The sequence below is a fragment of the Ciona intestinalis genome, unplaced genomic scaffold, assembly GCF_000224145.3.
Source record: "Ciona intestinalis unplaced genomic scaffold, KH HT001259.1, whole genome shotgun sequence".
Taxonomy (NCBI): domain Eukaryota; kingdom Metazoa; phylum Chordata; class Ascidiacea; order Phlebobranchia; family Cionidae; genus Ciona; species Ciona intestinalis.
In genome coordinates, this window is record NW_004191580.1 from 1 (window position 1) to 12,332 (window position 12,332).

Here is a 12,332-nt window from a genome sequence, read left to right on the forward strand (position 1 = left end):
TCACGCAGTAAGTAACATACTTGGTAACTCGTAAGCTGGCACGAGGTGCACACCCGTGTTATAACGACTGTTGTTTTCCGACCACGCGAGGATAAAGTAAGTTACATTCATTCATTCATTCATAAATTAATCTGGTGATTGTCACTGTTGAAACATTATACCTACATGTAGTGGTCATGAATTAAATAAGAGTAGCGATTAGAAAATTGGTAGGAAGAGTTGCAGGCTTGTACTCTAAACTGGTGATGGAGTATATATTTTGCATTTTTTTAATATTTTTAAAACCTGTTTCCACGTTTAATATTTTATTAGATTTTTAATTATGGAATTAGGTAGGTGTAAGCTTTCTAAAAATAAACCTTTATTGCTTATTCACAAATAAACCCGACTTTCAAGTCTCTTATTTTTTTAGATTTTGAATGTGTCGGCTTTAGATTGTCAGATTTTTCTTCAACTTAAAATTTACAGCTTAAAATTAATGGGATACGATAGAAAACTAGTATGATATAGCAACCCACTTCTCTTGGAAATAGAATGACATGTCAAACTGTGTTATTTATTTTTCTGTGCAGTATTGGATCAATGAATATATTTCTGGCCTGGGTATTGGTGTTTATCATACTGGTATAGAAGTGTATAATCGAGGTAAGGTTTTTCATTTATTATGTAACTAAATTATTGCACTGAGGTAACCAAAAATTTGTCATTACCTAGAGTTTGCATATGGTGGCCACCAGTTTCCATTTACCGGAGTGTTCGAAATAATTCCCAGAGATGCTTCTGATTTAGGAGAAACATTCAGATTCAAGTAATTAACTACTTGATAAATTGTGTTAAAGTGCTGTAATTCCAAGCTACGAAACATGCAGTCAAATACTGTTCAAATTACTATACCAAAATATGGTTGCACATTACCATAGAAAAATCGATAACTGCCAATGTTTGTACTCAAGTCAGAAAACGCTAAATGACAAACACACACACATGTTGAATTTATTGCTGCATTCCTTTGCTTAGAATTAATTTTTTTTTGTCAGTTGTTGCATCAAATCTCTAACCCACAAAATTTAGATCAAAAGACGGCAGCTTCTAAAAGGTTCAGTAACCTTTAGCAATTCTGATAGAACAAGCGAAAAATAGGGATGTGCCAAGACGAACCCAAATAGATTTGCCAAATAACAGCACAATTTTGATATTCGACCGAACCCAAATATTGCGCGAGATTTGTGTGCGAATGTTTATTACCGCATGTGATTGAGTGCAAAAACAGTAAGTTTATATCAATGCTTAACTCGTCAACACAACAGGTTGATTTCGTGACTGCAACAGAACGCACGTGGCATTCCTGACAAATAATGTTGTCTGTGTCTGTGATGTAACACCTGTGTGACGTAAGCAAGTGTGTAGTATATATGCGTAGAAGACATTCTATGTGTGAAGATATTCCTTTTTTTCCGTGTAGAGATCATTGTCATGGTATATATGTGTAGAGATATTCTGCTCTTTTTCTTATGAGTCAGTAAGCTTTACTGTATATACTAGTGTTGCAACTAACCTGTTAAAAAGGGAACTGTCATATAGAAATTTAGGCGCTCGTGTATTTTGACCCTGGGAAAATTCATTGAAGTTGCGATTCGTTGCTTGCGAGAGAGCAAATTCACAACGAACAAAAATTAATTAAACAAAAAGCTATGTTGACAAGTCTCATTAACTTTTAGTAGCTGTACTTTTTTTCTTTATAAAAAGTTTTTGACTTTTTATTTTTATAAAAGTTTAATCAGATACGGAAGATTAGGCACTCATGTAATTAGGGGGCAAAAAGTTTTTATAAAAAAAAAAGTACAGCAATAGGGGCAAATTTCTGGTGTTGCGATTCGTGACTTGCAAAAGAGCAAATTCACAACGAACGAAAAAAAATTAAATTGAAAGCTATGTTGACTAGTCTCATTTTATTTTACTAGCTTCACTGTTTTCATGTTTAATATTTTTACTCTCGAATGCAACAATATATAATGCTCGGCGCTAGGCCTAATTTTTAGCCAAGCACAGAGCGTCAAAAAAGAAGATGCTCGGACACATGCTTTTGAGTTCGAGCTCGGCACATCCCTACACTCCTACATAACAAAAATAGAAAAACTGAAACAAATAGTAAAAATAGATACCCCAAACAAAAATGTTAAATGGATATAGTTTTTTTTAATTTAGTACAACCAATTAGTTAATAAAAGCTATTTGTATAATAAAAAGAGAAGACTGTAGACTACATGTTTTCATAATCTTTTTTAGATTAAATATATGTAATTTAAATACCTAGACTATTGTGAACAATATTTATTTCTATGCAAGTAATTAGTTCAATTATTATTAATTAGAGACAGTATTGTGCTTGGAATGACTGATTTCACTCAAAGTGATGTTGAAAAAATAGTGGAACAGCTTGGCAAAGAATACAAGGGATGTGCATACCATCTTATGCATAAGAATTGTAACCATTTCACCTCTGCCTTGTCTCAGGTTTGCTTTTTTTATAATGCCCTTTGATAGGATGAGTTTAGAATATCAATATTTTTACTTTGTTTATTTATTATTTCATTGGGTTTACTTTGTTCATTTGCTACTGTGAAATCATGCATATTTCAACTCAAAAAGTCGTAACAATTGTTAATCATTACTTAATATTTAAAAAAATGATCCTTAACATTTGTATTTTTGTTAAACAAAGCAGTATTTTATATGTTTTAGATACTTTGTGGTCGGTCCATCCCAAGGTGGATTAACAGATTAGCTTACATGAGCACATGCGTTCCTTTTCTACAGAGATGTCTTCCACAAGAATGGCTAACACCTGTAGCTCTTGCAAACCACATTGGAGAGCAACATGATCAATTTTCTGATTTTACTTCAACAACACAAGGTCGGACGTAACAAAAATAATGGGATATGTTTTGTTTATTCAAACTGGAGTATCCTAGGATTAAATGTACTTCAACTATTTTTTAAAATACCTTATTATACCATTATATTAATCAACAGAACAAAGTATGCTATCTTTGTCATTTACTTCACCCAACAAATTAACCTTTCTTTCTGGTTTACTAAGTGTATCAACTCAATAATAAAAAAAAAGCTTGAAATTAATCACAACAATTTTTTAATAATTTGACAGTTTTCATTTTCACACTGGTAAATATGTTGTATAAAACTCACTACAGTATTTAGATGCACATGGTGTTTAGAGATTGTGTCTACCCAATTTAAATACCAAAATCAACCAAAAAATGAGTTTACAAGTAAAACTACCTTGTGCTCTGTTCGTCAAGTAATTTTTAGTTCAGAAAAATTGTCCCTTCTAATTAGTTCCTCTAGCACTTTTATTTTGAATAAAGAAACAAAGAGGAAATTGTGTTAGCCTACTCTTTAATTAAACTTATGTACGCAACTCTTATTATTTTACTGCAGCAGTGACAGCAATGGCAAATTTTGGTATTTTTCTATCAATAACTGCTTTGAAAATTTGACATGATTTGTGGTCTTTATATTTGTTTCGATCTTTCTTCAGTAACAATGAAGATAGAATTTTGAATAAATATATAGAAATCAACATTTCAACAAATCTCAACGACTCTATAACCATAGTATACTGCAATAATAGTACGCTAACAAGACCATGTGACCACTTTTTACGCATTAGGCGACAGTTTGGCTAGACAAGGCAGTATAACAGTACAAGGCAGAGTCTGTATATAAGCACATTTATATGATTATATACGGAAAAGGATCACGAAAATTATTGCATAGTGTACAGTGACATAATTATTAGTTTAGTCAAATTAACTGATCGTTTGCATAGCGAAATTACATTTTCAGCCAAATGGAAAATGTAGCATTCAATGACCTCTGCTTAAACAAAAAAATTCTGGACAACCTATTTGCTGATTCACTGACAAGGCAACACCACAACATATCCAAAATCGAGCAAAAGCGGTGACTTTCGCAATGAATTTAAAGGAACTTGTTAAGTTTTATTTGCGATTTCTTTTTGTGTGAAGGCGTAAAATATCTTATGTTTACCTTATCAAACATTCTTTGCGAAAAATATATAAAATTACTCATATTAAATGACTAAAATGTCACAAATTTTCCGCTTCTAAATCTCGTTTTTAACTTTTTTTCGATACAGAAAACAAATTACGCATTTTTTTGGACTTTCCAGCCTTTAAATTAATTTTTAAGTTTAAGTTTTCCTTTAAACTACCGAAAAACATTTTCCCTTCACCCACTGCGTGTTTTTGGAAACAAGACGGCATTCAATTTGACTTTATGTAACAATGGGTTGGACCAAAGGTCATAGAAATCACAAGTTAAGCAACTAACTTGTCTATTGTTTACGCGTGCATGGACGCCATTTTTGTTCGAGCGGCTGTACAGCTGATAATGGGCGAAACTGCGAAATATATGCAAAAATGTCTTCTTTACTGACAACTTAGGCATTTACAAAGACATTTCCAGCATTTTAATAATACAGAAACTAAAACTATGGTATTTTATTGCCGAAATACGAATAAAACAGTATATTACGCTATAAATATGCATATGACAGTAGTATCAGATATCAGTAAAAGTGTATGTAATGTATATGAAGTTTTTTGATGATGTTGAATATGTATGTACCGTTTATGTTGAATATGTATGTAATGTTTTTACAGAGATTTTCTTTGAGAGGTGACGGCTTATATATTGGCTCTGGCGATTTTAAATTTTTAATAACAAATAGGCAATCAAAAACATTTTAGCCAAACCATTATTGCCAAAACATTTAATTAAAGTATAAACACCATGCTGTATTGCGAAGTTGTTACAGTTGCTAATAAGTTTTTTGTAATAATGAAAACAACTTTTATCTTGTTTAATTTATTGGAAGATTTGATTTTCGCAATGAATTTAAACGAACTTGTTAGGTTTTGTTTGCAATTTCCTTTTGCGTGAAGGCGTAAAATTGCTTCTATTTACCTTACCAAACATTCTTTGCGAAAAATATATAAAATTACCCATATAAAATGACTAAAATGCAACAATTTCACCGCTTCCAAATCTCGATTTTGTCTTTTTTTTTATACAGAAAACAAATTATGCATGTTTTTTGACTTTCCAACTTTTAAATTTATTTTTAAGTTCAAGTTTCGCTTCAAATTACAGAAAAAACATGCATTTTCTCTATGCCTACTGTGTTATTTTGGAAACAAGATGGCGTTCAATTTGTCTTTTACATAACAATGAGTTGGACTACTCAGTATTTCTATGGCTCTGGCTGCACCATAGACATCATATATATAACTAGATTGCGTATCTGGTGTTCAAAATTGAAGCCATTAAAGTGTGCCATTTTGAATCGTATGTGAACCACTTGTTAATTATCGCATATTGGTAATGTGTTTTTTGGGTTAGGTTTAGATAGGAAAAACTAATTTAATCTAAACAAAAAGTTAACCTACGGCAGATATTCTTTTACTGAGTCTGTATTTATATACTTTTAGGCTTTTGCATTTTTAAAAGCGATGTTTGACCCAACTTTTACTGACGATTTACGTTAGAAACTTTTAACTGTTAACATAGTTTAGCAAGGTGTTGACATAATCCGGCAGTCTTCCAGTTAGTTATTTAGATTTACTTGTTGGTGATTCGTTATAAGCCAATTTAAGTGTGGCGGTTATACACAATGCAATGTACATTGGAATCGCATCAAGTTGTAGATCTATTAATTCAAAACAAGTGTGCAAATAGACATGACATATACAATAAGTAGTTAGCTTTAAAGAAGTTTGATCCAAAGATTGGGTCATGATGGAAAAACAAAACAGCCAAAAAGAAATTCCATCAATGGTACACAGTAAACTGTTTCAGGGGCCCATTTACAGATAACATAATTAATACATTATAGTAACATAATATTAAAATAAAAATATATTTATATACAAATACATGTACAAATTGGTGCAGGTAAATAATTTTATGAAGGAATGCTATAGCGAATGTGCTAAGTATATGTTGGTGATAAAGCAAAAAAAAGTTTCTCCTTTTGGTCCAATTAGTATTCCATTGTGTGTGTGGGGATAGGAGGTTTCCAGTGAAGAGGAATATCCGGACAACCATCAGTGGTGGAAGCTAGTCTCTACCAGCCAGTTGATCCAGGTCTCTGTGACACATAATTTTTATTGATTTCTATGGACTTTGGTATAAACAAAGAACACTATACAACAGGAAGGCCGACTCATTGGTCTCGTCACGCATGAATAGCACTGGATTGGTCGTCCGTAACAACAAAGAACACCATATCAACAACTAACTAAAGTGTGAAACCATATTGCTGCAGAAAATATCCGAAATTTTGTAAAAAATGGGAGTTACGCATTGCGCAGTGCCAGGTTGCAACTGGTCAATGAAATTAGCGAAGGCTAAAAGTATTAAATGTAAAACAATTTTTGGTGTGCGTCGTCCGGAGTTCGCAAAAACTAAAATTGAACGCGAACACCGACAGTACCTCACGAATTTTCTGTTGGGAATGCAGGATGCCAACGCAGGAGATGTCATTAAAAAAAATGCTTCACAAAGAAACGTATGTTGCTGGATTACCCTTATCTTTCTAAATTACCCTATTTGCTGTTGTTTTCTTCTTTGCAAAATATATTGTTTTCTAGAGTTTGTAGTACTCTGTACAGTATCAATATGCCGTATTAATAATGACAATTTCACAATACACAATATATTTAACTGATATACATCAGTTTAGTAATCAAGCTTTTATTGCTTTGAAGGGCGGGAATTTGTGAGATCCATTTTAGAGAAGAAAACATAGTAGAAGTTGGGAAAAAACGATTTTAAAAATGGGAGCCAGGCCATGTCTTGAGTTACCAAAAAAAATTAATGTGACACACAAAAGAAAGTCACCAGCTAGAAGAGTAGTTCAGCAAAAAATAATTCACAGCAGTATTGAGCAACTTAAAACAATCATCCAAAAGACTTAGCATTGAAATGAAAGGTAAAAATTAAATCAGCCAAAATATAAAAGCGAATGGGTGAATAAGGATAATTAAATTGAGTAAACATTAATGCAGATAAATGGATATTTTATTGTTCAAAGGAAAGGTTTGTTTGTGAGATGAAAGAGGACAACCATTTGGTTCCAAAAGTCAGGTAGAGAATTTTTATAGTTTAGTCCATACTAGATTTATTAGTCCAATAATTGTATCCCAAAATAGACTTGAAATAGATAATACAATGAAAGTGCAAGTGATTTCTGTGTATGGATGGATTTGCCCGGATTGCAATATTATTGACGACCCCAAACACTCAACATTGTTCAGGATTTTAAGTAACCAGAATACATATGACACTTGAAAAATGATTTGTAACAGCCATTATTTGCAGAAAGTGCAGAAGGAATTGTAATGTGTGAGGGTGTTGGCTGTACTGAGGCAGTTCAGGGTTTAAATTCACATCCAATTTTACAGTGGCACAGTGGAAAAATAATAACCAATAATATTTATTGGCCCGACAAGTGTGAAATCATCGGAAAATATATGCCAACATGATAAACTTTATTTTGCAACTAAAGTTGCTGCCAATTTTAGCTATTGATGGAAAGGCCAAATGTGAAGAATGCTCAAAGGAAATTTACCAGGCAACACAAGAGAAAACAAAAAGTACATAGGTATTAACTTATAGTCAAAACTTGAATATCAGTCACTTAGTTAGACCTTGATTTGCTTGTTCAGAATAAATGGAAATAGTTATTTTTGGAGGAGCAAGCAAAAAAACGCTGATGTTCTTCCAAATGCAAGGCGGTACCACCCAGATGTCTTGCGTTGGTGCATTGAATTGTATTGCCGTTCTCCAGCAGCGTATGAGCATCTGAAAGCCAGCGAAGTTTTAGTTTTGCCGTCAACCAGCACAATTAAAAGTTACAGGTACAATGATGCTTAGTAATAACTGACTTTTACAAGAGCCCTGCAATAATCCTATTTTAATTTGAAGAAATCAGATTGCACCGGAACCTGGTTTAAATTATCAGGCAATTGGACAAGTGAAAAAAGTAAAGCAAAATTACAAATGTTTGCCAGGCTATGTAACAATGGATGAGATAAAAAGTATAACTTTTTATTAATTTTTTTAATGAAAATCTTAGAAAGCCATCCATGTTTTTAACAGTTCGTGAAAGTCTAGTAATCCATGAAGGAAAACTTGTCGGATTGGTTGATTGGGGTGAACCTGACACAAATAAATTGGCAACACACATTCTTGGTAAACCACGAATGTTAGGTACATATGTGAATTTTAATAGTAAATGAAATTTTCTCTTTCAGTGTTTTACGTAAGAACTATTAAAAGAGAGATTTCGTTGCCAATTGCTTGGTTTCCCACCAGCTCAACACCAGCTAACGAGTTAGCATTAATGTTTTGGCAAGTGTTGTTTGAGTTGGAGAAGATTGGAGTACAAATATATGCACTGGTGGTTGATGGGAATTCTATAAACAGAAAATGTTTTTTATTGCTAAGTGGTCAGAAAACTGTACCTTTAGATAAACCGTATACAGCGCCTTATCCATTTGCTGAAGATCGATCATTGTTTTTGTGTTCCGATCTGTCACATCTTCTGAAGGTAAATTGAGCAGCTTTAGTTCACCTCATGATATAAACCTAGACCAGCGGTTCCCAACCTTTTTGGTGCCGTGACCCTTTTATAACATTTGCCAAGTTGCGGTGACCCCAAAGATAAAATTAGTTGGGTTGCTTTTGAAAGTTATGTAGGCTAGGCTAGCTATCGTAGGCTACCTATGGTTGATGCCGGGAATGCAATAAAATCGCGACCTCAAGTCCAACTTTTGCTTAAATGCATTTCAGCAATCAGCAATTAAATTTTTATTTTCATGGTAAAGGCCTTTGTGACGTAATGAATTACCTGAAATCAAACGAGTAAATCCTGTAATTTTTCATGGCCGCTAAACTGCCGTTAAAATCTTACTTTCCGAGCATATTTGCCATTATTAAACGAAAATCCTGTAATGAGGCCCAGGGTGTTCTGGTTTGTCTAGTACTCTAGTAAAATCGCGATGCGCTCTGTGGTGAGCTGCCCATTGTTAAGAGTTAACTTTCTAAATTTCTAAACTAATGAAATTCTAAACTTCTCAAAAGGCCTCAGGTGACCCCAGGCAAATTGTCAGGCGACCCCATTTGGGGTCGCGACCCACAGGTTGGGAACCGCTGACCTAGACCAAAAACATTTTTATTTTTAGACAGCTCGCAATTCATTATTTTCATCAAAGCCAGGTGGCCAACGCTTTATGAACATTGGAACTGGTGGTGGTGATATTTTATGGTCACACAATACGAAGTTATATGAACAGGAAAAAAGAAGTTCTATACTGAGTAGAACTAAATTATCCAGAGCACATGTTGTATTAAATCCCTTCAGCAAAGTAATTTAAACTGTTTTTACAAACTGTATATTATACAAGACAAGTTATTATGCATACAGTTGTAAAACTTGATATTACTTAAACTGTTTTTACCTTACCTATTATCAGTTATTTGAAACTTCCATAGATGAAAGTTAGTCTGGCATGAGAGACTCTAAGCTGGAAAGTTGGTAAATGTCTGGAAACTATGCCAAGTGCAACTGGAACCTCCAAGTTTGTACTTTTGTTTACAGAGTGTGTTTCTGTTTTTTAGAAAACATAGAAAAGAACAAGTCTTAAAAAAGAGCTTAACATTTACATTTAGGTGGTTTGACGTGATGAACTGTTGTGCAAAATTTTACATTCGAACTATGAATGACAGCAGAATTAAATTTTTACAATCATTTTTTAACCAATTGCTAATGTGGAAGGTAATTTGATGTGATTTGTGCAACTGCCTCAATTTATCCTATTGTATATTTTAAAGAATGACGTACATCAGAACCATGTAGGGGAAGATAAACGTTTACTTGCGACACCTACCCTAATTGGTCTTATATTCACAACAACAAATTACATTGAGTTATGCCGCCAGTTGCTCCTGAGGGAGGACATTCAATATGTTTGCTTGAAAACTTTTACGCAGGACAATTTGGACGCATTTTTTGGCAATCCGGCAAGTATTTTTAGTACAAGAGATTACATGCAGGTAAAGTAATTTTTCTTATATTTAAAATGTATATTTATATACACAGCGACAACTTGGAAGAAGATCACAAAATCCAGATATTTTTCAAGCTTCATTTGGAATTCAACACATAACACAAATAATTAAACACATTAAAGGGGGAAATACCACATTTGGCAACAAAAATGCTTGGACATCAGTATCAGATGAGCCACTGCCAAAAAAGACTCGGAAATCTGACTAAAAAGTGAGCAGATAAAAATAATTACTTTTTTCTTAGCTCACCCCGAAGACCCCTTGATTGTTTGTTAAAACCCACATACATTTTTTCAAATAATTTTTTGGCAAAAGCATGTGACAGAAGCCTAACAAATAATTTAACAATATAATGAACTATTTTTAGAATCCTAGTTGGTTCTACCTCTGTTATCTCCTGGATTAGTGTTTGAAAGTTGCTGCAGTTTACTCCAGACAGAACTTCATCCAAAACACTATTAAAGTTGATTTGTGTGGGCAATTTTTTTGTTTGTTTTGTAATTTTTAAATGGACATGCTGCAAAAACAAAAGAAATTCATCAGATGGGTACTTCAGGCACCCAGAATATTTTTCCATGGATTTTATAAGCTATCCATGTGGTAATTGTTGGCTAAGACACTCAATAACTTCAGGCATGTCTGGAAATTTTAATGTTGTTTTTCTGATAATATAACCACCTATATATTCCAGTGTATCATTTTCAAACGCCTGAATTTGACCATAGGATGGTGCTGGCACTGGCTCATTCTTTTTCATTACATCTTTAACAATAACCAAGAGATTTTCTGCTGCTTTTGATTTTGTTAGATTTTCTAAAAAATATATTTTGGCATCCATGCATAACAGTGGGAACTGGCCCACTATCCTGTCTTTGTTTTTAGTAGCAACAAAAGTGTCCACTAACTTTTTGACAAGAGCGACACCTGCGTCTGAAAGCTGTAAATCTGATTTTAACTTCCAACAACTTGATAAGCGCTTTCCTGTACAACCTTGCTAAGTTCTGTTTTTGTTGTATTAGGGGCATGGCGCCATGATTAGGGGTAATACTAATTTACGGGAATGTGTTTTAAGATTGTTTTAAGCCTACACCAATTACGGGAATGTGTTTTATGGTTGTTTTAGTTATTTACCAGTTACTGGAAGGTTACGGGAATGTGTTTTAAGCATATTACAGTTACGGGAATATGTTTTATGCTTGTTTTAAGCCTACACCAGTTACGGGAAAATTAGGGGAATAAGTTTTATGCTTGTTTTAGGTATTTACCAGTTACGGGAAAGTGTTTTAAGCATATTACAGTTACGGGAAAATTACGGGAATGTGTTTTACGCTTGTTTTAGGTATTTACCAGTTACGGGAATGTGTTTTGTGCTTGTTTCAAGCCTACACCAGTTACGGGAAAATTACGGGAGTGTGTGTGTGCAACTGCAAAGACATTTGTACTGCAATTAAGTGAAAGCATCTTCCCGTGCTGCTACAGGAGCATCGCGATGGCAAAGGAAACAACTTAACACTGTGGACTTGCTTGGTCATGGGATGATTTACATTTACACACCGACGGGCTAATCCTCGTTGTGTGAGACGATACTGTTGACCTTTCTCCACAGTTGGTACAATCAAAGTTAGTATAGACCAAGTTAGGAAACGGCGCTCGTGTCCGCCATTACGGAGCCCACAGAGCGTGAATCGCCTATACAAATGCATGGTCGGCATGTGTTCATTTAGTTCTTGTAAGCGATACAAAGCTAGAAATCACGTATAGCGGTTGTTTTAACATTTAAAATATAATTTCTAATATAAATCTTGTTATATATTATTAAATCTAGGAATTAATGTGAAGTAAATTAATATTTTGACTGGTTTTCGGCGTACAGTGTGGTTTAACAGGGTACTTTACGTTGGCGATTAAGACTAGCAGCAATCAGCTTAGTTTACATAATAGTATAAGATCATACCTACGAATCTACAGAGCCATTCTTTACTATATTTATAATCCAACATGAGTGGACATGCAGCTCCAAACTGCTTAAGTACTAGCAGATAAGGTGTTCGCGTTTTCCGATTTCATAAAGACCCGTAACGCAGAAAAGGTAGCTTACTAATTCAAGCAGAGGACCAAAAATAGTAACATAGTATTGTTTTCCTCAATGTCACTTC

At 33.8% G+C, this 12,332-nt stretch overlaps 1 protein-coding gene and 3 long non-coding RNA genes across 5 annotated transcripts; 3 read left to right on the forward strand and 1 right to left on the reverse strand.

Moving 5' to 3' along the window:
• The first annotated feature begins 504 nt into the window (after positions 1 to 504).
• LOC100185783 (deubiquitinase DESI2) lies at positions 505 to 3,601 on the forward strand. Of its 2 annotated transcripts, none has more exons than XM_002126940.4 (4): positions 505 to 645; positions 715 to 808; positions 2,373 to 2,514; positions 2,743 to 3,601. In XM_002126940.4, the coding sequence occupies exons 1-4, from the start codon at positions 540 to 542 to the stop codon at positions 2,923 to 2,925; spliced, it is 525 nt and encodes a 174-aa protein (XP_002126976.1). In that variant the 5' UTR covers positions 505 to 539; the 3' UTR covers positions 2,926 to 3,601. The 2 variants fall into 2 exon arrangements, with proteins under 2 accessions (XP_002126976.1, XP_026696227.1); XM_026840426.1 differs by having other exon boundaries at positions 2,818 to 3,601.
• Positions 3,602 to 6,275: 2,674 nt separating this feature from the next.
• Positions 6,276 to 10,695, reverse strand: LOC113475742. Its single transcript, XR_003397516.1, has 4 exons — positions 10,562 to 10,695; positions 9,572 to 9,715; positions 8,571 to 8,694; positions 6,276 to 7,908 (listed from the first exon to the last, which is right to left on the reverse strand). It is a non-coding gene; the product is annotated as an uncharacterized LOC113475742 (long non-coding RNA).
• LOC108951001 lies at positions 7,907 to 8,560 on the forward strand. The gene is made up of 3 exons (XR_003397517.1): positions 7,907 to 8,144; positions 8,206 to 8,298; positions 8,361 to 8,560. It is a non-coding gene; the product is annotated as an uncharacterized LOC108951001 (long non-coding RNA).
• LOC101242252 lies at positions 9,740 to 11,013 on the forward strand. Its single transcript, XR_003397515.1, has 3 exons — positions 9,740 to 9,883; positions 9,940 to 10,128; positions 10,208 to 11,013. It is a non-coding gene; the product is annotated as an uncharacterized LOC101242252 (long non-coding RNA).
• Positions 11,014 to 12,332: the final 1,319 nt, after the last annotated feature.

What these genes read in the sequence shown, in the direction of transcription:
- LOC100185783 (XM_002126940.4), top strand. Translation starts at nt 540, where the DNA reads ATGTCAAACTGTGTTATTTATTTTTCTGTGCAGTATTGGATCAATGAA. An exon ending in TATAGAAGTGTATAATCGAG is followed by an intron (nt 646 to 714) that starts GTAAGGTTTTTC and finishes GTCATTACCTAG; the next exon opens with AGTTTGCATATGGTGGCCAC. An exon ending in TCACCTCTGCCTTGTCTCAG is followed by an intron (nt 2,515 to 2,742) that starts GTTTGCTTTTTT and finishes TATATGTTTTAG; the next exon opens with ATACTTTGTGGTCGGTCCAT.